General features: G+C 32.9%; 1 protein-coding gene across 1 annotated transcript; it reads right to left on the bottom strand.

Annotated features, from left to right (window-relative positions):
• Positions 1 to 5,571: 5,571 nt before the first annotated feature.
• Positions 5,572 to 7,309, bottom strand: LOC104883754 (hypothetical protein). Its single transcript, XM_010668311.4, has one exon. It carries the CDS (start codon positions 7,121 to 7,123, stop codon positions 5,900 to 5,902), a length of 1,224 nt encoding a protein of 407 aa, XP_010666613.1. The 5' UTR covers positions 7,124 to 7,309; the 3' UTR covers positions 5,572 to 5,899.
• Between the last annotated feature and the right edge of the window lie 19,248 nt (positions 7,310 to 26,557).

Below are 26,557 nucleotides of genomic sequence, written 5' to 3'. Positions count from 1 at the left end.
TATAATTAAATTTTATAATATATGTTAGTTTTTTCAACTTATTTTTAAACTTATTAGACATTATTAGAGTTTATCTAAACTTATTACATTTTATTTTGTGAGTGCGTCACACTTTTTGCTTATTTTTGCTAAATTGAACTTATTTGAACTTGTTAGACATTATTAGTCCTTATTTGAATATATTTTTTCTTAATATATATTTAAAATAAGGTGACAAACAGGGTCAAATGTATATTAACCTGAATTGCCAATTTTATAATTAATTAGTATATGAAAAATTAACTTTAGTATATGTTGTTAGATTACTAACTTTCGTCAACGAACAAAATTATGTGTGAGACAGCGTAAAAAAGTCAAAGTCTTATAACCAATCAATTCTAGAGTACTCTCGCCAACATTAAAAATGAAAAAGATTTTAGAGTAAATTCTACTAGTGGAACTTTTAAACCTCATTAAGAAAAACCTTGGTTACATATTATTAGACTTAACATAGTTTTAGTGGTTGATTTTTCATGGCAATATAATGGGTGGACATTTTACAAGTATGAGTAGCCAGACAAACATAGCTCCATAGAATTGTGAGAAGCAGTAGAGAAATGATTGAGGGTGTTTAACAGTGTTAAAATTTCTCTTTGGTAAATAAAATTTATTATAGACCATGAGGTTATTGTAATTCATATATTGTCAACGAAAGAATCATGTGGGAGCCTAATGGTTGGAGTTCCCAGCCTCATGGCTCATGATTGAGAGTTCGATTCTCATCAACCCCATATCTGGGGCGGCGTTTGTGTGGATTTATGCTTCTGGTTATAAATCTTCAGTTTTCAGTCTCTAAAAGTTTCCTTATGGGTTAGGATCCCCTTCTTATCCCTTAGCTCATGAGGACTGAATCTGCTTAAGCCAGTAAATTACCAAATCAATATATATATATATATATATATATATATATATATATATATTGTCAACGAAAAAAACTATTGTTTGTTAATTTAGAAACTCAAACTATGATTCTGAATGATTAAAGAATATACAATTTTTATTTGTAATTGATGCAATGCACTTCTTATGATAACAACTTAATTTATGAAGAAAAAAAAATCAGATGAACTTCTTATAATTCACAATTTAATACTCACTTTTATGAGATTTATATATTTTCATTTACAATTTCTTTTTAGATTTTTTTTGGGGGAGGGGAGGTTGTGGGGAGTGGTTAATAGCTATAATAAGTTCATTTTTTGATAGAAAAATCGTATTATCTTCATTTTGTTTTGTTGTTCCTATTTGAAATCAAGGAAGAAATCAATGCAATTCAAAAAATGAGCAAAATTTTCTACTATTTTAAATAAGATTAAATTACTACATATAAAAACTCTTGCCCTTTTGAGTTATTCCGTGTTAGACAACTAATGATACAAAAACTATGAGGGGTAAAAGAGTAAAATAACTACAAATGAATGTGAACACATTTATTGGTCTTTGAGTTACTTTATCTTAGACGATCAATTAGACAAAAGTTTGAGGAGTAAAAAGGTAAAAAGTGACTTTTAAATATAGTGTGAACATAATTATTGCAACACAAAACTAATGAGAAATTTAGTTCATAAATTATATTATTTATGAAAAGATTTAAAATAGAAACAACATATCGAAATTTCCCGATAGAAAACATAGGAACAACAAAAGAAAACGGAGAAAAGGATTTTAGTTGCATACCGATGTAACTTATTTCTATTCCCTTCGTCCCAAAATATAGTTTCCATTTCTCTTTTTTAACGGTTATTTATGCAAGTAAAATTCAAGAGGAATAATAAACATTTTTTGTTTATTAAATAAATGCTGTATGAAAAAAGATGATTTTAGGAGAGAAAATGAAGAATAATTGGTGAAAGAGCATTAATTGTAACATTTTGGTTGAATAAACAAAGGAAAAAACAAAATTCAAGAAGCAAATAAATGATGTGATACGGTTTTTCTAGACAAATTATGAAAAAATGTGAAATTAAATATGAAAATGAAAACTATATTTTGGGACACCCAAAATGAAAATGGGGAATTATATTTTGGGACGGGAAGTAGTATTTGTGGAATGAAATTGCTAGTTCTGAATTTTATAATTGAAGATTACCTATCCCACATTTGATATTCCCACCTATCACATGGTCCCCTCACCTGTGATACGGCCCACTTATCTGACAAGTCCTTTTTAAAATCAGAAGAAGGCCCAAGCCCACAAACAACAAAACTAAAAATCCAAATCCCTTTCCCATTTTCTATCCCTTTCAAAGTTTCAATTTTTAAGGGTTTGGAATGTATTTTTGCATTCTCACTTTGTTTGCCTCGTAGTCTTGTCTTCTAAAAGTCAAATGTTGGAGAAGAGTTTTTTTTTTTTTTTTTTAAGATTTTTGGTTTCAGAAGGGACCAAAATATTTAGCTCTCTTTTCCAAATTCCAAGAAATTTCTACCCTCCCCCATTTTTTCTTCATTCACATTTGCCCTTTTATTATAAAAATTATGTCTCCTACATATGGAATTATACTTCATGTACAGTATATTTGGGTGTATTTTATACCACTACATATGACTAATCTTGTTGTACTCTACATTGCCAAAAATTGAAGAAATAAAGTGTTTGGTTGTTGCTAATTCTTTGTTTCAAATCAGCAATTAAGCATAATAATTTTTCATATGTTTTCTGAATCTGTTTGTGTAAATATAGAGCCACATGATTTAAAACTTCGCCATATTAGTTTCTTGGCTCGTGATCTACCTCATAAGTAATAATTTAATAAACATATAAGGGCATGTTTGGCAAAACTAGCGGTTCTAGTAGCTGTTAGCGGTTGTAGTAGCTGTAGCTGTTGGGGGTAGCTGCTAGCTGTCTACTAGTAGCTGTCAGCGGTCAGCGATTAAATTAGTTGTTTGATTAGAAGTGTTTGGCAAAAGTAGCTGTTGGAGTTGTAAAAGATAAAAAAAACATTAGTTAATAATTCTACTTCATGCTAATGCTATTATATAGGGTTTATTTCGTAGACCGCTACCTCTAAACCTCAAACGTTACTTGTAGTAACGTTCCACAATCGCTACTTATAATCTACTCCAACTGCTACCCGCTACTATAACCACTACCTTACCAAACACTCATAATTTTCTTAAGTAGCGTTTCAATCTTGTCCAACCGCTAACCGCTACCTCAAACGCTAGTGCCAAACAGGGCCTAAGTGTTAAAGTAATAAAGTTAATGTAAAAGGTTCAGTTTTAGTACTATTGTATTTGCTAACCACTTAAACTTTTTTCGAGGAGTTGTTAACCATTTAACTTTATTATATTATAAAATTAAGATAGTATAATTTTGTACCACACGTTACCTACCAAAGTAACCCAAAAACTTGCATATTATTTTTCTTGGTGATTTCCTAAACCTCGTTTGGTATACTATAATCAAATGGCATACAAACCTACATTAGGTATACCCACAAAGTATGTACTCCCAAAAGATACAGCAAAAATCCAACCAAGAAAATAAGTAGACCCATTATGTCTACTAAAAATATCAAATACACTCGTAATAATTAGACCAAATATTGACACAAGTGACATTCACATCCTCAATCCAAGTATTAGAGTAAACTTAAAAGATCAATCATCCCATGAGGAAACAATTGGAGAACAAAACGACAATATATTCATTCAAAGACAAGCATACGACGTCGTTAGACTGTCGCTTACCCAACATCTTGCAATGTCCGTCTTGGTAATAGTTGTTCCCACAACTAACGTTGTGAATTGTGATTAACAATTTCTAACCTTCTTATTTTCCACCACCCTCCTCTTTCTTGGGTCCCGCATTTAAACGTCTCTTTTTTCCAAAAAGTACGCACACGTGCATTCCATTTTTGAAGATTTAAATAAAAACCATCCCAAGAAACGATGATCTACCCTTAAGTGTTTTAATTATATATCCGAATGCACAATATGTACTACTTCCTTCGTTTTTTTTATAGATGCTACATTTTCCTTAAATGGAAATGTCATAATATATGCTACATATCATAAATGGATTCCTTTTCACCATAAAAATCTTAAAATACTATTAAAAAGTTGGTGATCCCCCACATCGTCTTTTAAAATACTCATACTTTTTCCTTAACAAATGATTTTTTATTCAAAAAGTGGTGGTCCCCTACTTTCTCTCTCTACATTTCTTAAAAACCCCCCACTTTCTCTATGTAGCAAGAATAAAAACACGGAAAAAGTATATATTAAATGTTATTTTTTTGTTTATCTAGAGCTCTACCTATTATGTAATACGCGATTTTGGATTTTTTAAATAATTAATGAACGAAAAATTATCTTGAGTATGCCGCTCCTTAAGCAATGAGCAAAAAAATCATCTTAATAGTACACCTAAATACTTATATGATAAGAAATCCTTTTGCCCTTAAAAATTGATGTATTACAATATTACATACTACTGAGTACTGACACTCGTCGAGTCGTCGGTAATTTGGATTGCTTTTGCACAATTTACAATACACTTCTTTTGTCATGAATATATTCGATTATGATACTTATAGATTGTGTTTGATATATCTCATGCAAAAACTAGTAATTTGACAGTCTTTAATAAATTAGCTATTACTACTATAATCAATAATGTATTTAAAAATATATAAAAATTACAAAAAATTGATACTTTTTCTGTTCTTTTATTATGTTACAATAATAAAAGTTTTTGAGTGGTATTCACCTAAAATTGATACTTTTATATTAATTGTAATATTAATAAATTTGAGTATGTTTTCTCTCTATCACTCTACTTATCGTACAAGTCTCTTTTTTCATCTATCTGTCTCTCAAAAAATGTACAACCCCCTAGCTGTTCCTTGTAATCATAAAGGGCAAAAAGTATTAAAAACTATACGTTGAGATAAATCTAAGTAGTAAACATATAATGATTATTTTATCTTATATAATGGTAAGATTAAGTGGTCAATTTTTATAAAATTTGATGTGCAAATTTTGCAAAAAATATAAAATAAAGGGGTATGTTGTATGGACTCCTAAAAGTAAAGACAAATAATAAACATTAAATACATTTTAAAAAATAGTTCATCATTTCCCTTCATACAATGAACCAAACAAGAAAAGGTGCAAAGCTTGATTGTCATGTGCTGGATTATTCAACTCTACTTAAGTTTCATTATTAAAAAAACAATAACTTATTGTTAGCATTCCTAAAATAAGCAAGTTTAGTTTGGAACCTAATATTACAATGAATTTTTTTCAAGTGGAACACTTTACTTTTATACTATTCACATAATTCACGAAATAATTCGAGAGTGTATTGTTCATTTGTTCGTGACAAGAGCTAGTTATTATTTTAAATATGCTAATAAACCAGACACCACGTAAATCACTATGGTTAAAGATGTTGGATAAAATCAGAAAAGACATCCAATTGACAATCCACAATTCCACACTCTAACTTGGACTCAAATGTCACATGGGTAAAAACAAAGGTAAGTAAAATAATCACCCATAATTAGCTGTAAACATATAAAAAATAAAATTCAAAAGAAAAGGTTTATGTATTCATTACATTATTAAAATATCATTTTATATAATATATCCATCTTTTTTTTTTTCTCTGTATTCACTTTCCTTTCATAGTACAACACCGAGTAAATCTCCCCCCTCTTTCTACGCTTCGTTTTCCCAAAAAGAGAGAGAACTATAAACCCAAACCCAATGATTCTAAAATTAATTTTTAAAAAGAAAGAAATTATTATTCATAATAATAATAACAATAATAAACCCAGAAAATTTAAAAAAAAAAAGAAAAAGAAAATGTAAAGAGAAAAGAATCTCTATGCGTAGTTACCAGTAACCCCGCCAATTATGATGCTTGTAATTGTATGCTAATTTTAGGTGAAGACCGGGAAACCGACTCAGCAAGTTTTCCGATCCTTTCAACGAGCTGAGGTGAAAGTATTTTCACCGGTTTCCTCTCCTTTTCCGGTACAATAAAATCAAACCCAAAAACATCAGTAACTTCCTCGGAGCTCCACCCAGCTTTTCTTAATGAATCCGAAAAACGATCCGCTTTTAAAAGGAGTGCATCTAAAACCGCTTGATTATCTAAAAGTACCATTTCACCTCCTTCGAAGAATCCAGAAGCTGACACGTGGACAATATCAGACACGTCAGTTTCATCCCACCCACCTTGTTTTAAAACCGACCCGATTGAATTAATGTAGTCATGGACCCAACCCGGCATTTCTGATTTGGGCATGTCGAAGAATCTTTCTGGGGAAGAAGATGAGTTTGAGTTTCTTTTACGACGGTCTACTGCTGCGTCACTCCAGAACTCTACCCATCTTGGAGTTCTAGAACTTTCTAGAGACTTCCGAGAGAAGTTCGAGGAGTACGATGATGATGATGAGGAAGAAGATGACGAGGATCCACTGATTGATCGTTGTTTTTGTAGACAAGTGTTGTTAGTTGTTAAGGATTCGCGTTCGAAGAAGTCGGATAAATCGAGCCCGCAGCAAAAGATGTGATTCTCGTCGACGTAGAAAACAGGGTTGCCAGCTAGACAAGGGTTGCAAGGGATGTAACAATGGTTGAAAATGGGGATCAAGAGTGGGGCCCGTTTAAGAGAAGTTCTAGCAATTTTAAGGGCTTTTTCCGGGTCGGAAGGACGTGGGCCCCATGATTTGGACCAGAGAGAGTTTTTAGCGATCTGAAGAGAGATAGCTGCGATAGGGAGGTTGATGAGGGCCCGAAGATGGAGACGGGCCCCAGAAGAGCGCCAGTCAGGGAAGCCCGGCCCAAGGGGAAGGCCCGCTTGGAGGACGGCTTTAAGGTCAGGGGGGAAAGCGAACCCGAACTCAGCCTCGGAGCGGGCGAATTCGGGTTCGGTTAACCCGGGTTGGACTTGGATACCGGAGGATTTGAGGTGGGTGATGAGATTGGAGGCGAGAGAAGGAAGAGAGAGACGAGAAGGGATAGGAGTGGGAGGAGATGGTGATGGGCCGGAAGCGGCCCGAGCTGATAGACGGCGGAGTCCGGCTAAATGGGCCGGGTTAAGACCGGTCATTCTCCGGTCTACATCTACCATTGTCGCCGGAGTAATAATAATGAATAATGTTAATGTGGTGGGAGTCGAGATTTGGTTGGTATGGGATTCGATGTGGGAGTTTTATAAGTTATAGAAATGTTGTGTTGGGTTTGCTTGAGATTTATGTAGTAGACGATAATAAAGAGAGAGAAGGGAAGTGTTAGAAGAAGTATTGTGGTGTATTGGACGAGAGAAGGGGTGGCTTGTAAATGAAGGTATGGAATTTATAGATGGAAGAGGTTGGGTGGGGTCCACACTGAGATTTTGGTGATGGGGGAGTTTGAGTTGACCTAAATGCCCCTACTTTTGTACATTTAATAGTTCTATTAAATTTAATGGGATTTATACATTCAAATTAGGATTATGGGAGGTATTGCATGTCATATTATATTTTTTTTATTTATATGATAAATTCTACTCGTTATTTCTTTTAATCACTTATTGGAAGTCAACTGAATTATGTTATTTTATCTAAATTTATTATTTTCTTGAGATAAATCAAAATGTTTTGAATAGAAGACTTAGTATACTTCATCCATTTCATAATATTTACAACACCGTTAATTTAGGAGTGTTTCAAAATAAATGCAACACTTTTTTTATTTTCTTATTTAGTACTCCCTCCGTTTCACAATATAAGGCACGCACGAGGTTCGAGGTAGAACTTTGACCATTAGTTACTCTCAATTTATGATGATAAAAAAATTTAAAAAATAATATTATTATAGTATTTTTCAAGACGAATCCAACGGTATAATTTTTATTTATCGTATTTGACAGATATTTGTGGTCAAAGTAAATTTTCGTAAAGCGTGAATGCCTTATATTTTGAAACAGAGGGAGTAAGTGTTAAGAAGTGAAAGGATCATATTACCCTCACTTAAAAAATAAAAATTGGTTTCTGAAACCTAAATTGATCCTTAAACACAATAGCCCAATTTAAATATTTGAACTTAATTTGAACTTATTTCAACACCAGCCACCAGCACAATATCATTTCTTTCTCCCTCCTTCCAACTCCTCAATTGATCTACCTTCTCACGAGCTTTCCCAAAATGAGCTCTATGCAACTTTTTGAGTTCAATCTTCATAGCCTGAAGTTTCCTCCAAATGTTTTGAAGTTTAAAATTCCCATTTACAGAAAGCCAAGCTCTCCTAACAATGCTTTAGAACATAACATGTTCAGCCATTACATTTAAAAATCTAAAGGGTCTTGCACCCTCTCTATTCTCCACACTCATATTGAAATGCAGTGGAGAATGAGCTGAAACTCTAGGAGTAAGATATTGGATGCAGACTTCAGCATACATAGCCAACCATGCTTGATGCACCAGTCCTTTATCAATTCTACTTAGAACCCTGTCCTCACCAATACTGCTATTAGACCAAGAATAAAACATCCCAGAACTTTTAGCCTCCAAAAGACTTATTGCTAAGAGAAAATCGACAAAATCGCTAGTTTTAGCCTCAGTAACTAGAGACCATTGCATCAGCATTAAAGTATCCAATTACTATTAAAGGTAGATTCCCCTGAGTATGCTGTTGCAGACCACTCCACAATGGCCTCCTATCAACAATTGAATGTAATCCATAGACATCGGCTAAATGAAAATCACGTTTCCCATTCCTCACATGACAAAACATAAATTGTTCGTGCACATCTAATAGTTGTACAATCAGATTAGCATGTTGCCAACCTATCAAAATTCTTCTGCACTTTCCCAACATTTGACATCTGATTCTTGTTTCCAGAAGCACACACGCATCTACCTTGTGAGAGACTAAAAAAGCTTTCACCTCTTTTATTTTGAAGGGATTATTCATCCCTTTGACATCAAGACAAATAGTGTTTAATTTGGTCTTAGCACCCCAGCTGTAGCTGAGACTCCTCCTCCAGACATCTCATAATTGACTGATGTTCTTACAGATTGAAAAGCAACTTGCTTCCCTTTATCCTTGGACTTCCTAGCAACTACTTTCCAACCCCCTTCATCCACTGAATTTTGCCTTTGTAACTAAACTATTGGTGTGACCACAAGGATCACTTTGTTAGGTGGAGAGTATTAGATCTTTCAGTTGAGGAACCTACACCCATTGCCTCCCAAATAGCAACCTCTAAAGCATCAATATTGAACAGGAATAATTGTAGTATCAGGACTCATCTGGGTTGCAACAGTACCTTTGACACCCATTTTTTCATAGTTTTGGGCTCTAACATTCTTCCTCTCACAAGTAAGAGTGCCCAACTTCTTGGCACTTTTCACAAAAAAGGAGTAATCAATCATACAAGACTCTTTACTTAAAGACCACACCATTTGGATCATCTATACTGATATCAGTAGGAATGTTAGCTGTTACATCCAATTCCACTAATATTCTAGCATATGAAATCTTAACTGATTGGTGGTGCATTCGTCTGCATAAATAGGAACTCCTACAACACTCCCAATTCGACTTAGAGACTTAGGCCCCCAACAATTCAAAAGAAGGTTAGGTAGTTTAATCCAAACATGAACAACTTTTAACACTTCCTCGTGGAAGTTAAAATTAGGGGTTTACTGCTTGACAATCATAGCTTTTCCATAAAACAAGTGAGGACCTGAATAAATAATAGCATTCCTATCCTCCCTTGACTTCATTTTCACCATAAAGTATCCTTCATCATGTTTGAACAATATTGGTTTAGCTTTAGGAGCTTATTGAGTTTTACAATAATTAGTAATAGCCATCAAATTAGGCTTTTGGCGTATCACATAAACAATAAGAGCATTCTCCAAATTTTCAGTCATTCGGTCAATCACTCTTAACTAATTGAGCAATCGATTTACCATTCACTATCATCGGGGGCTACAAAGCTTAAATTCATACCTTTATCTGAGTTTTTACTCTAGGTAAAACCTCTCCAGTTTTTCCGAGCTTCATCAGCCAATGCCATCGAAGTTTCCGCAGCCATAGCCACCGAAATAGCAGTCGCAGTCACTGGAGCCTCACTTTCAATCATCCGAGTTACTGTTCCATTGCCTTCTGTGTATTATGCTCCTACAATCTTCCTTTGAGATGTCGAAATCTCTTTTCTAGTACTTTTTAGTCCCCGTCGCTGGCTCACCAGTACCGAAGTTTGTCTTTTTCCAGCCCATTCTACTGCCAGGTGCACAATAACAAAGTCACCTTATCATGCGCCTAGAGAGTATTTTTGGGAGGAAAAAAATGTATGTCCCAAGACCACATTTTTCCATAGAGAGCAGAGAGAATCAATACTAATTGATGGATTAGTTTTATTTTGTGTAATTATGAAAAAAAAATTGATGACAATATTTCATGAAAGAAGTTAGAAAGTTAAAGATATAGAAGGCCGAATTTTTGGTGAAAGAGATGGAGAAAGATGATAGGTGATAGTGTGAATTATGGAGTCTGGAGAATTGAGATGTGAAGCGTTTTGCTATTCACGATTCATAAAGTATCAGACTTTTTCAAATTGGGCCCTTTCAAATAAAACCATTTTTTTGGGACTGAGGCTCTGTGCAAAGGGGCTCTTTGTACACCCACAGCTACGACCCTACTTATTGTGGTTCACAATAAAATGCATGAGTGGGACGTGGAAGTGTCGTCAAAGAAGCATTCTGCAAAGTTGTTGATGCAGCTTAATTACCCCAAGACCATGGAAAAAGCTCGACTCCTTGAGAAAGTTACATAATATCTTATAGCTACTCATAAACATCTATTTTTAATCAATTTTATTTAGAGTTCGGGACATGAAACACCTTCACATTTGTCTTTTGTTTTATATATGGGAAATGTGTTGCACTTTTATGGATCTAAATATATCTCGAAAATTGATAAAGATTCAGATTTTGGTGAATCATACAATATTTATAATATGTGTTTCTTTCTTGCTTTCTTTCTCTTTCATTTATGTTAACTATGTATTCTGAACCCGTCATTAATTGTCTTTATTTATCAATTATGGAAAATAGATGAAGTACTTTTATATTTCAAGACGGATAAGTCAACATAAGTATGTTATGAATTGCATAACCTAAAACTAAAAAAGCAAGCTTACCCTAATAGAGCTAAAAGAAAGGGACACAAGAAGTATATTATTTGATCTATGGCAACCAAGGAGCATATAATGACAATTTATTGGGCATTGGAGTAATTTGCTAATATGTTGCCTTTTCCATTTTAGAGTTATAATTAGAAAGTGTAGTTATTTGGTGACAGTATTATTTGGTGTACGATGCATTTCATTTCTTGTTTGGGGATATGAGTGAGAAAGGACCCACTGGAGCAACGGCTCTATGGTGGGAATGTTGTCGGATCGGAGTATCGTAGCGGAGTGGCTTGCCATATTTTATATATGCATGCATGTGCCGAGCGATTTCCCTGCCAATCAGCAAATTTGGTGTTTCTATGGTTTGTTTTTTCAACTAATGTGCTTTCTGTTATTGAACATTGATTAGTTGAATTTAATTTAGCCATGTAAATTGTTTTATGCTTTGTTTGAATGGGTGGTGAGGATGTCATTTTTAGCTGAAAATCACAGCAATTGAAACGTTAGTATCCAATAGTAATCTGAATTTTAAGTGCCCCCCTTCCATGCATCTGAATTAACTTGTTGTCTTCTCTCTAGTTACATGCTTAAATTGAAAACTATGTAGTGTCTTGTCTTAAGATGCACCCCATACATGATAGCCTGACACGCTCACTTATATGTTATATGAACATCTTGAAGCGTGTGTGGTATACCTACCCAAATGGGTAGTTGTACACGAGTCTAATGGTATGACTTTCTATCTTCAATATGGGAGATCAAGGTTCAAATCTTAGTAGATGCTAATTTCAATGTTAGGGGGGGGGGGGGAAGCTTGTTGGACTTGTGGGTGAGTGACCCTGTGCGAGGGCAGTCTAGAGGATAATTTTTCTTACCAAAGGGTTCCTAAAAGGGCCACTCCCGAAAAAGCATATTTATCATATGTGATATATGAGACACATATTATGCAATTGCTTCACCCAAATGTGCTTTAAAATTGCATTTATCCTATATATTACTCCCTCCGTCTCTAAATACAATATCTATTTTTCCATTTATATATATTTGTGTCAAATAAATTTCTCATTTCCTTATTTGGTATGAGTTCACCAGTTAAATTATTATTTTGCTTTCAACTTTTATAATATCACCCACTTTTTCATATGACTCACATTCTCTCTTCTTAATAAATAATTTATAAAAAATGCATCAAAGATATGGGCTAAAACTTCACGAGTTAGGTTGTGATATATTTGATGATTAGAAGCTCTACAAGGCACAATCATCTTTCATGAAAAGTAGGTTTCTTTGCAACCAGAAAAAAGATTGGAAAAAAAAGGAACTCATTCAATCATCAATAAAACCCAATTATTGGTGTTCATCTGTACAACACTGGCAAGTAGCAACTAAAGGAACAGGTTTAGGAGTTGCTTCGTTAGTTCGATGACAACAATCTTTTATCTCCTCATATTATAACTAGCTAACTACTCTTCGGTCTTTGTCTTGCTCGTTAATTTATCATTTACAACATGCTCACCTAAATGACTAAATGTGCATCGTCGCTGCATCCAATCTTTTCAAAATGAAAAATTATCCAGAGCAACTTGTGTCAAAAAGTTCTATATATGGTTACTGCTGAGAAAGAAAACAACCACTTTTGGGGTATTTTTTAGAATTAATATTATGAGTTGAAGACCTAAAAAACACATCCTAACAGCCGAATGTTTATAGTTTTTCCCATCAAGAGGTTCCATCTTAGACAAATCAGGAATCATAAGTTTGGAAGCCATAATCGTCTTTTAGATTGTCGCAAATAAAATAATAAAATGAAACTTATCTGTTGAAGCGTGAGTAGAGAACAGTTTGTCGTGACGTAGATTACCATTGTCCTAAAAAACGATTTTGAGATACCCCGGTGCGTTAGAAGTCAAGCGATCGTCCTCCAGGATTAGCACGACTCTGAGAAATGTGTGCACTCACACACCTCGGATGGAGACCAGAATATTGTCCAAAAACCAGAGAGTATTTTTGTGGAGAAGTTTCGAGAAGAGTATTTTCTGTGTGTATATCGACTGAAGGAAAACAACCCTTAAATAGGCTTGAATTAAAAAACGGAAAGGTTGATTATAAGGAATGAGAAAACAATTAGGCTCCAAAAATCTTGCTAGCAATGGTTACAAAATACGCTAATAAAGACAAGCCGAGATACTTGCAAGTTGCGTCAATAATAAAGAAGGAGATCTAAAACAAACCACAGATCAGACCCACAGACCGCACTCGCCACAAATCCAAACCCGGCCCGGCCAGTGTGCGTGCACGTGTGTGGTACATCCATACTTCTAGCACTCCATCCAACAATGAGTGTTAAGGAACTCCGATCCTATTAATAAACAAGGTGAAACATAACTATTTTAACAATGTGTGACAAGAGCTTTTAGTTTGTTTTTCCACTCCTTACTTTGAGGTTTTTCTTTTAGAGAAATTGTTAAACTTCCAACATATCATGCACATGTTACACCCGGGTGTATGATGAATACACTATAATTGACATAAAAGCTAAGGAAGAGGCACGAACTGATAAGAGCGAACTAGCTAGGATCACACAATCAGAATAATTCACAACTCATGGAATTAAGCTGCAGAAAGGTGAGGTAGTTTTTCACACTGATGCGATGCCTGTGTTTCTAGGATACCATGTGCAACTTCTAAAAATTGTCAACAAAATAGACTTTTACCCCTGCCATTAATAAGATAAACCGACTAATTCAACAGCTTTGCGTTGAATATTTTTTATTTTGGGGGGGGTTGGGGGGGGGGGGGGTGTTTTAATATTTTGGGCTTATTTTTCTCATAAATTAAGCACTAATGAGATGTTATTCTTACAATATTTTGATCCAGTTTTCGGTGCCTAGACACTTGGTATTAGATGAAAAAACGGTAAGGGGGAATATCAGGAACAGCCGAACAGGAGGTAAGATATAGTTGACATATATAGTACGTACTACCTCCGTTTCCTAAAGATCTTCCTTATTACTGTTACTATATATATATCATTGAGAATTAATTTGTGTAGGGTGAGGTAAAGTAGGAGAGAGAAAGAGGTTAAGATGAATAAATAAATAAAAAGAGGTTAAAGTAGGAGAGAAAAAGGAAGTAAAATTGGATTAATAATGTAATGGTGGAACATATGATAGGGACATGAGAGGGTAAAAAGGAGAAAAAAATTCTAAATAAGGAATAAAGTAAAAGAGAGAAGATCTTTTGAAAACGCACTTAAACGAAAAGAGAAAAGATGTTTAGGAAACGAAAGTAGTACTTCTCAGGAACAAGAGGTAAGCCGTAAGCTCAATGCTAATATATATAAAGGGTCTACATAAAAATTCCCCTATTATATTTTGAATGTAAGAAAAGTTTAGGCCAATTGCCAATGACTATTACATTTTCGCACTAGTGGACTATATATGGCATTCCCCTTCCCTACTTTGGTGTTATTTATTACATTTATCAATTACTCCTCACTCGTACTTGATCAAACAAAAAAAATCAAGTGATACAGATAATGTTACAAATAGGTTAGATGTGAAAAAAAATCCGACAATCTACTACATGTATGTTAATGAGTAATCAACGATGTCTTAATTTAGTGGTTAAGATTGAGGTGTTGTGGACGATTACATGTTCGAATCCCTCTCCCCTTCTTTGTACTCTGTACAAAAAAACCATGTACATACATTTATGAGTAAGGGATTTTCCTTACAATAATTACTAATGATTTTTTTTTTACCACCATTTAATATCGCTTACCAAATGAATCGTTAAAATTTAAATTTCAGTTTTGATATACATCTTAGGACATTAATTGATATCTATATTGTCAACTTGCATTGAAAATTTTTATTAGTAAATTAATTCTGAGAAAAAAAGTAATTACTTTAAAAAGGAATTCAATGTTGACCACTGCATACTATCAATTTTCATTTGCAGTGTTAAGTGGTCAAAATATATAAGTATGGCAAACGGCTACTTGTTAAGCTAAAAGCTGTGCATGTGATGGGAATCGTATGATTCGAGTTGTTTAATCAATGATAAATATTAATATAGTAGGATCCCAATTTTAATTATAGGATGTATACTAAATGAAGTAGTACTCCTTGCTAAATCCGCGTTACTAAGGCGGTACTGTATGATTTATTTATTACGTGGTCTAGATTTTCTTCCAGTAATCAGAGCCAAATATAATAATTCATTGATTAAGAATACTAGCAAGGGCAATCACATTATTTTGGGTAGAGTTTCAAATCTCTTATGGTTAATTTACGGAGAGAATATAACTCCCACTCTTCCAGTATCTTTCCTACCTACTTTTGTACATATTTTGATCTACATTTTTTACTGTTAGGGCCTATTCTCCCCAACTTATTTTCAGTTCAGTTTAGTTCAATTCGATTCAATTCACTTCAGTTCAATTCAGTTCAGTTCAGCTTTTGACAATACTTTTACTCTCACATATCACTATTCATTTCAGTTCTGTTCGGTTCAATTTAGTTCAGTTCAATTCAGTTCAGTTCAGTTCAGCTATTTATGCTGAAGAGAACAAGCCCTAAGTATCTCTAAATAAGTATTAGTAACAATTATGAACAATTGATATTTTAAATTATACTTTAAGACGAATTTAATAACATTCTATATGAATATGTTTTTTCGTATATATTTATTACAATATTTCAAGTGAGATTGGCTAGAAAAAATAAAAAGGAAGTAGCATTTAAACTATTCCATTACAAATCTCATAATATACATTATAAAACAACAATATTTTTATCAATAAATTTTAATAATATAGTTAGGAAGTTAAACATTTAAAAGCTTGGGTGTATTATAGTATATGCTTCCCTACCTTTCCTTCTAAAAATTTAACAGTTTTTAAGAAATTCTAATCCTTGATCAGGGTGCACGAGGTCAAGGACCGTTGTGTTAACCTTGGTGGACGAACTAACTTAATCAAGAATCCGCAACGGAGATGTCGAGATTCGTTTCTAAGGCACTGATTTCCATACTGCGGCGCAATGTTATGAAATTCTATCAAGTTAAGTTGATTGTTATCAGCAGATAAGTTCGTTCTTTCTATTGTTTATTTATTTATTTTTCATGAGTACATCAAGTAAACCTTTAGTTCCTACAAAATGCTTATAATCACAAAAATATTTCATTTTGAACTTAGATAGTTTAGACTAACCGTTGGAAGAACACGTTAGCGAAACTCCTTCCTTCTAGATAAGGAGAAAAAAGATAAAAGGTGGGGGATTATTTCTTAATCACATTATAGGTCATGTTTGTTTGGACTTATTTCTCATTCTAAGTTAATTCAGTTCAGACACTCTCTCATGTTTAGTTTTCTCGTACTTAAATTCAGTTCAGTTTAATTCAGTTTCTCGCAGTTCAGTTAATCAGTTCAGTTTCTCCCAATTTAAAAGAACGGGGTCTAACACATGAACGGGTTCTTAGGCTCGAGCTATTCCTAGATAAGGAAATTTTCATTTATTAATATTATACTTTAAAAATGATAACAATAAATACCACTTGGTCTAGTGGTTAAGACTTTAACATATGAACTTGAAGTCGTGAGATCAAAGCCTATACTATGCAATTTCTATTTTTTTTAATTGTACATGAATTACATGGAGTACAACACTTTTAGGGAGAGCACCATGTGAGTAACACCGTTCTTTATTCAGGAATGTCTTTTAATAAATTTATATAGATGTACTCCTAATTCAATTATGTTCATATTAATTTTTTTTGGAGGGGGGGGGGGGGGTTGGTTGGGGGTTTAAACAACCACATATCTAATTTACATAAATAAGTTTCATAATTCAATAATTCTAATTAAGTTCTTATTCAAATCAAGCTAAGAATAGAACACACTCTGAGTATTAATCCTAGCCAAAAAAAATAATAATAAAATCAAACAAAGACAGATGAAATGTTACTCCAAATCTCCTATGTATTACATTGAAACGAATAAGAAAAAGAAAGAAAACCAAATGATTCAACGAACTAAAGATTATCATCATTTGGTCGACTCGTGTTTGTCTGGTCAACCGCTGCATTCTTCTTTATATTTCGTTAATCAATTACATACTTTTGTACTATTTAATAAATAACTAGTTATTAGGCTCGACTATGTTCTATGTAAGAAAAAATTACATTTATTAATATTATACTTTAAAATGACGACACTAAATACAACTTGGTTTAGTGGTCAAAACTTTAGTATATGAACTTGAGGTCACAAGATTGAAGTATATATTATGCAATTTCCAATCTTTTTTTATTGTACATGGATTATATGAAATTAAACTAGCTTCCTAAAAAGAGCGCCACGTGACATTATTCCTTGTTTAGAAACATCTTTTTATATAGATTATATATAGATATAATGTACTTCTAGTAGTCCATTCATCCAAGAAGATAGAAAAGAGAATTAAAACTTAGCACGATGAATTCCTATTATGCTTTTTACAGTTCATGTACATATATTAAAATACGCATTAGGATATTTTTGTGATATCTTGATTCTTAAATAATTGAGACATATTGTATAGAATATGAAAGAGTAGAATTTACATAATGGCCAATATTATTAAAGTATAGCTAGCTGAACGAGTTTGCAACTGATTTACACTTATATTATAAATAATTCGCATTTGATAAGAAGATCAACTTTAAACTACGAAAAGAAAAACAGCAAGTTGCTGGATGATCGATCTTATTATTAGTAATGAAGTAACTTTAACTTCAAAATAGTCAGACTGATTGGTCTTTTTGAGGCATTGGCCCATGTATTATTTGTTCTTTTATATCTTAATCAAGTTGTTGTACTTAATTTAGTTCTAAAGGTACATATTTCATCAGCCAGGCATGTTCAGATGTTCTAATGGGTCCTCGGAAAGGTATTTATATGTGATTCAAAATGCTTTTGCTATAGATTCAGATAACTTAAGTTTAGAGCTAATCATATCAAAAGAAAATTAGATTTATACCAAGTTTTGTTCAACTTATTTTAACTTATTTAAAATCTTATAATATAGGATAAGATAAGATCAGATAAGATAAGACAAAATAAGTTGAACAAACAAACCCTTTTAACTAGTCGTAAGTCTAGATACGTTTAACTAAGTTTAAAAAAGGAGATTTAAATGAATATAATGGCCATATAAATATGTAATCCACAATTAATCTCATATGAAATAAAAAACCACACATGAAAGTTTAAAAATTAGCATTAATTTGTTTGTTATGACTATTTATGGAGAAAATGTTATAAGTAAGCTTTAGCATGTTTTGGGATTTGTGAATTTGTATAAACAAAAAGCGAAAATTATACTCTTGTTCAATAGTATAATTTGAATTGTATGTTAGTCGACTTCGGTAGTTTTTCGTAAAAGAGATGGTAAACTATTAAATTAAGCAAAACTGCCATAACAAGTGGTTGATTTTTCAACAACTCAATTAATTAATATTTCTTATGATTTTAGTTGCACTATTTGCTTTTGCACATTTGGGCAAGACTTTTTTTTGAACATTAATATATCTGATTACGTACAAGTATTAATTATGAAAATTTGATATTTGAAATCCTCCACTTAAAAAGAATCTAACATGACCGCACTTCTCTATTATTCGTTTCGTAAAAGTTTGTTGCTCCCTTTTCACACTTTATTAGTCCTACTTGCTAGACCCGCGTAAATATACAATCTATCAAAACCACATTATCCCTCTTATTTAAACAATGAAAATAGATTCACTTTTTCACTCTTTTTCCTCCTAACCTTGGAACTAATCCATTACTAAAAGAGTCCGTCTTTAATTTGGAGAGACGGTCACACGTTAGTGTTAACGTGAGACCGCTGATGTCATGTTGACATCATCCACGTGCATCAAACTAGCAGTAGAATTAGTTAAGCGCTTGCATCTTTTAGTTATGCTAGCCTTAAATTGCTTGTTAAGCGCTGAAGTATATATTAGTTAAGCGATGAAGTATATTAGTTAAGCGTTGGAGTATATTAGTTATATATCATATATTCCAGATTATAATGCATTTTATTGACCCTAACTTCAGTATCACACATAAATGTTCCTTCTTTCTTCTCTAATCCCGAGACGACCTAAAACTTGTATTGTTTTCCTCCTTCATTTTCTCATACAACCTGCATTGGATGTTTAATTTGGATGTAAGTAAAATATTTGGGCACGAGTTTGCAATGACAATGTCCACAAACACTTACTTTGTTTTTTCACCTGATAAGATGTTTATCATGTTTGAAGTGAAAGAAGAGTTTGACACATATTCGTTAAAAGGTAATATATACTGCCCATTGCTAGAACACTTGTAAAAACTTTGAAGAAACAGATCAAATCACTTTTTGGTAGCGGAAACTTGACTTTTGCATTTGAAAGTTTAACTTTTTATTTGAAAAACATAATAATACCTAAATGTTATTAGGTATTAATTTATTCGTAATAGTTAAATAATATGAAAGTAATAGTTATACTGGTAGGATTGTTGTATTTTCATGCCTTGAAAATCATGCACATGCGTTCAATCACAAAAATACTACATAAGTACATGTGCAAAAGGTGGATTAGATATGTAAAGAGGAAAGTGTGGAAAAGATAAATGAATAGATAAACCAATGTAACCCATAGCGATATGAAATCACGAGAACATTAGTTCTAAAATATCATTCTCAAAAGTCAAGATAATGAAGATGCAAGAAAGACACTCCAAGAAGTCTACGAAAATACTACTGCAATTATAAACAAAGTTGTAACTATAAAACCAATCATAGAAGAACGATGCTCATCAAGTACAAGTACATTGGTTATTTATACCCGTATGGTTTAAAAACAAAGAGAAGAAGTGCAAGAAAGAAAAGTCATTTTGAGAATACTAAATAAATAAATTCAAGAACTAAACTGAAATGGGTACAATAATTACTCCAAATGCTAGGTTGTTTTAAGTTATTTTTTCAGGTTGTCTTATGTATTTGACATTTTAAATTTGTAAAAGAGTTGCTTCTTCGTTTATATCAAAAACCAAAATAATACTCAATTGATCTTAACTAATTATAGAACAACACTAACTAATGTATTGAATGTTAACTAAAAAATAATGGAACGAAGTCTACCTAAAGATTACGAGCTCTAAATTATTGTGCTAAAATACTTAACTAATTCGTCAAAAATATTAACTAATTCGCCAAAATATTATCGTGAGAATTTGCGCGGTCGTTTTCTAAACATATATATCTCTTAGGCTGGTCAGATCTCACGTTAGACCTTCTTTTTTAAAACTTTGTGTTACTAAAATAAGTAGGAAGATCTAACGGAAATGAAGAGTACACATTGCTGTATTAATTGGATATAAAAAGAGATAATAATCCCCTCCGAGAATTATGGTAAGCTACGTACAGAAGGATAAACAGGTTACTGACAAATGCAAAAACCAAACCGAACATTGATTGAGTGACCCTAAGGGTTGCCAACCCTCTTATTATTGAATTTTCATTGGTTAGGAATACATTAAAACATTATTTTTATATTTCTTCTCTCCTCATTTATTACATGCATATCAATATTTTATTATGATCTGTCTAAGAGGGTTGGCAACCCTAATGATTACTCAAACATTTTCCAAACCTTATACGAAGACTTTATTGAAGTTCTAAATCTAGACCTGTTATTTCCCTCGAAGACCTGTTATACAAAGGCGTTATACTTAATTGATGCGCCTCAACATGAGTAATAAGTTATTTCTTTAATCAAGAATATTATAATATATCTAAATATCTAGAACCTTAATAGACTTAATTGTTAAAATCTTTCTAATTAAGGTAACAAATAAAACATGAGAGTTTAAATAATAGGGTTTTACTAACATCGATTTCAGGGTGATCAATAAGCATTATTAAGTAAATTTATCCAAAATTATGTACATAGATTTTAGGGGACGCTTGATAGAATTGCCTGTCATCGACTAGTACTATAGATACGTTCTATTTTGAGTTTCATATCCATATTTGTTTGTTGCTAAGTTATTGTGACTTAATTCTTTGATAAATGTCTTCAGAAAATTTAGAAACTCTTCATCATACACCAAGTGATTAGCAAACGAAAGGTATGCCGTCCTTTCACCTCAGAGAAGTAAGCACCGGAGCACGACACACTAGATCTCTAAACAAAAATCTTAGGCCGACTTTGGGTCTCAGCCTCTCAAGTGCCACAACTTATCAAGCACCCACTAGCGTGTGAAGCTAGTGCGTAATCGACATAAACAATTGGTAGAGACGTCTCATACAATTTTGGGGTCCTGTGTCAGGCATTAAACATATCACCCCTATATATAAGGCTATGAAATGGATCAATATTCCCATACTATTAATAACTAATTTAATTTTTATCATTAAAAATGGTCGAAAAATGAGTAAATTTCTTAAATACTTCAATGTTATTTCATTTTTAGCAAGGAGACACCTTAGATTTAACATAATAGTAAAGATATATCAAAGATTAAACTAAATAAGCTATGAAATATAAGAAAACGTATGTAGATTAAGGACAAAAATTTTGAATCATCAGATGTATTTTCAATCTAAATTCAGAGAACCTAATAAGTACGTAAAATAAAATCTAGGTGGCTGGTGCCCTTAACATTGAGGACCTTGAGCTAGCGCTTATTCTGCTCACGTGTCTAAGACCCCTTTAACCTGCATATTCTTGGGTGTACGATAAATATTGTACCCTTAAAGAATAGTGGTATTAAATAAAATATTAGGTGATAGAATAATTAAAAATATACCTAACTATTTGAAAATGATGCAAAAATGAATTAAGATTGAGATCCTTAATTAGCTAATCGTGATGGAGCCAGGGCCGTGTCGGGTGGGTGTGTAAGAAGCCCCTATGTACAGTGCCCCTTATTTTAAAGGGCCTACTTTTTTAAATTTTTTTGTTTTTAATTATCGATATATTTTTTAGATAAATGTATCCTTGCTAGAAACAAGCTTTGGGATGCATACATATGTTGCCACAGAATAGTATTGAATGATGTCAAAAAAAAAAAAAAGTATTGAATATTAGCATCTATTAGAAATGTAAAGGGCATAGCTAATATTTTATAACAGGGCTCCAAATATCTCCAAGACGGTCCTGGATGGAGCACAAATACTATGTATGTAGCTGGGGGAGAAAGGATGGACACGAGTAGTGTTGTACATGGAAGTAGTGGGCATTGTGGGTCTCCATGTACTATAGAAAGGGAGATCAAAGCAAATGAAAAGATACCGACTAACCCCCCTTCCCCCCTAAAGTACAATACATGTAATGGGCAACATCCCTTATATTATAATTTATGCCATCTTATGTAATATTCATCGTATAAATTACTAATTGTAATTGTTCATGAACCACAAGATATGTTACTCTCAATTGACAAGACTCGTGAACTTAACCCCAATCCCCCACCACCACCACCAAAGGATGATCCTAGAGTGATTTTCAATTCCACCGATTTGAGAGTCCATATCCTATTATTTTGAGGATAAATAGGAGAGATTTGGAATTTAAATTATAAAGAAAATTGGGGCCCATAACGAATAATAATTACTTATTGCAAGTTTGAGTAGAACTTCTCAATTTGAAGTGATTTTTGATCAAAATATATGAAATTATAAATGATAACCCTAACATTGATACTTAAGGAATTACACTCTAAGATAATTCTATATATTTCAAAGAAAATTGTATTCTCTATCACTTATGTCGAAGTTATTTCTTTCATCAATAATGTACAAGCTTCATAAAAGGAGATTGTTGAAAATCGTCCCAAAATTTCTTAAAATTACTCCGAGAATACTTTTAATTTACTATTTTACCCCTTCTCTTTTTTCCACCACCCCCTCCACCCCTTGCCACCACCGGCCACCGCCTACCCCTACTACCGCCACCACCCACCTCGTAAAAATTTAAAAATTTTTTGGGGACATGGGTGAACGTCCAGGCCGGACATTCGCCCTATGTCCCCCAAAAAAATTCGAAAGTTGGGTGGTGGAGGAGGTGGGGATTGGGCTGGAGGTGGCGGCAGACTGGAGGTGGTGGCAATCGAGGTGGTGGTTTGGGAATAAAAAAATTAAAAAAGAAAGAGTAAATTTGAAAATGTTTGGCAGAATTGAGGTGATTTTAAAAAGTTATAGGATGATTTTTAACATTCACTTCTCAAAATTGGTGGCGTTAACAAGTTGTAAGTAAAGTAAGTAGGCTAATTCTTCATCGCAAAATCTCATATAAGCCACCTAGAAACAAATTATTTCTACTTTTTTTAAGGCATATCTACTTTATTGTTAATAAATGTTTTTAAATAAAAGTTACCCTCATATAAATAAAACGACTTGAACACATAAAAAGGTTAACATTAATGAATATTATTACTTGAAATAATCACTTTAGAATACACACCCTTTATTTCAATATATAATAAGGCACGGCTGATTGAGGTCGAAGCTTGATCATTAATTACTCTCAATTTATGTTGATAGAAAATTTTAAAATATAATGTTATTTATAGTATTTATCAAGACAAATCTAACGGTATAATCTTGATAATTTTTATTATTAGCATATTATGAGAGATATTTGTGGTCAAAGCAAATTTTCGTAAAATGTGAATGTCTTATATTTTGAAACACAAGGAGTAAAAAGATTACCAAAGTATCAGTGCGCAATAAATTTTTTGTGGAATTGGTATATACAAGAATTTCATTTTTTACTTTTTATGTGCATAAAAGTATATTAAGGCCCTATTCTTTTGAGTTGAGTTAAACTGAACAAAATTGATCTTGATGAGCTAAAATGAACTGAATTGAACTAAACTGAAACTGTGTAAAAAAAAAAGACCCAAGTGTAATCTCATTTCAATTGAAAGGTACATAATATATGTACATTGAACAACCTATGATAGTCTATTGGTTTTAGCACCATCTCCTATCTCAAAAATCGAGATATTGAAATTCAATGCATCTCTTGTAAGAGGGATTCCTAAATTTTTCCCAACTTGCAAAGAATTTAAACCTACCTTTTTTATATGACATACGATATAAGTTACTACTCCGATCCCTCCGTTTCCTAAAGATTCTCCCATTTTGACACTTTTCATTATTCACATATTTCACTTCATACCTAATTTTATAAATTTAACACATATAATAACTAAAGATATTTATGCTCAAAATTTTGTGTAGGCATGAGTGAAAAGTAAAAGGCCAAAGATCTTTAGGAAATAGAGAGAGGGACAATGGTACATCTACCTGGTGAGTAGTTAACCCACTAGAAATAGAGCATTAAAAAACTATTAGAATTGATGAGTTGAATTCCACTATTTATTTATTTTTATTAGTAGTGGGTTGTTGACCCATTGGGTAGATAAATATATTAAAAGACGTTACTAAACAAGGAACTACGCCACGTGATGCTCTTCCTAGGGAGTTTTAGTTCATGTAATCCATGTATAATTAAAAAAATTAGAAATTGCATAATATAAGTTTTCATATACTAAAGCTTTAACCACTGGACCAAGTTATGTCATTTTAAAGTACAATATTAATACATGAAATTTTTTCTTGCCAGAACATAGCATGAAAACTAATAATTAGTTATACAAGTGTTCTTTCACAACAAGCTCTAGGGATTCCGATACATATATACACTAGATATAAAAAAAATTATAAGGGTGATAATTAACAATATTAGGTAAATATTCATTGTCATAGATCTGCCATACATATGAAATTACTAATCAAATTATCCTCTTAAACCCAGCCCACTATTGTATTGAAATTAAGACTTTGATATTATTTATTATTTTCATCTTAAATCTAATGTAAATTGTGTATAGTACATTCATATGGGCCCGACAGTAATGTAATGATCAACAAAGATGGATAAGTTGAGAAAAATGGTTGGAGAATATAAATCAAAAATCAAAGTACCAAACGAAATTGTTGGATTAATTTATACCAAGGTTTGATAGAAATGTCAAAATGGACATATACATGTGGGGAAATATTTTCTTTGCCGGTCTCTCCAAATTCGTGCAAATAATGTTATGGAAATCCAGCTGATATGTCCAAAAGCCCATGCAATGAATATATTTTCAAATTACCAATTTATCATTGCGTTATTTTTGGCTCTACATGTTATGCATGTAGGACCAGTCTTATTCACCTCTTTTTGTATTCATCTGCTTTCTTGTTCATGGAAGAATTATAAGGTGGCATTAAATTAAGTTGATAACTATGTTGATTAGCCGACCTAATTATATCAAGAGTTACCGATATTAATTAGTTTAATCTAGTGAAATCATTTAAATTTAGTAATATTATCCTTTAAAAATTATCCTCATAATATCATATCATTTAATCTGCTAACGAAAGAGTTTGGGTGTTACACAACATAATTAGGAAACCTAATACCACTCATTCACCACTCATTGGTATCAGAGCAACTCTGCGACCGTGTGCTAATCCTATAGATAATTAAACCAAGGTTAGTCGCTTAGCGGGGGAGGATTCTGGGACTATATCACCAGTTGCGTGTCGAATATGTGATTAGTTTCCAGACTGAGGCGACCCACATGTCGTATGCCGAATATGTGGAGTCCTCAGGCGTAACGAGTGCTTTTGCTGCCCTCAAGTGGTTGTGAATGTAATACCACTCATGATTGTTTTGAAGGAATTTAGCATGCTACTCATTCTAACAAAATGGATATTTCTTTTAAAGAGCTCATTTCCTTAGTTACTCCACAGTTAAGCATGCTTGGTTGGGAGTAGTCCAGGGATGAGCGACCTCCTAAAAAGTTTCTCAGGGTGCGCATGAGTGAGGACAAAATGCGCCGAAAGACCTTGTGTTGGTTATTGAGGATGATTGTTGGCCCTGGATGCGCATTGGTAATGATAGACTCGCCTCCGAAAGAGTTGGGTTGTTATATGGCTTAAAGTAAGCTTCTCGCCAATGGTTTGCAAGGCTTCAAGCTTAATTACTGTAGTAGGGCTATGTTCAGTCGAAAAATGATTACTCACTTTTCATCTCTCAGTCTTCTTCGCACATCAGTGTTGCTGCCATATATGTGGATGATATTATCTTAACTAGGACTGATATGGGTGCTATTGAAGTTCTTAAAACTCACATCTATACTGTTTTCAGTATCAAGGACCTTGGCAAGTTAAATTATTTCTTGGGTATTGAAGCTATCGATATCAATGAAGGAAAAAGTTTACAAGGGAGCTTCTCCAAGAGTGTGGTTTAGATATTTCTAAACATGCCAAAACACCTCTTCCTATCAATCACAA

This window comes from Beta vulgaris, chromosome 6, assembly GCF_026745355.1.
Source record: "Beta vulgaris subsp. vulgaris cultivar EL10 chromosome 6, EL10.2, whole genome shotgun sequence".
NCBI lineage: Eukaryota > Viridiplantae > Streptophyta > Magnoliopsida > Caryophyllales > Amaranthaceae > Beta > Beta vulgaris.
This window is presented reverse-complemented; position numbering and strand designations above follow the sequence as displayed.

What these genes read in the sequence shown, in the direction of transcription:
- LOC104883754 (XM_010668311.4), bottom strand. Translation starts at nt 7,123, where the DNA reads ATGGTAGATGTAGACCGGAGAATGACCGGTCTTAACCCGGCCCATTTA.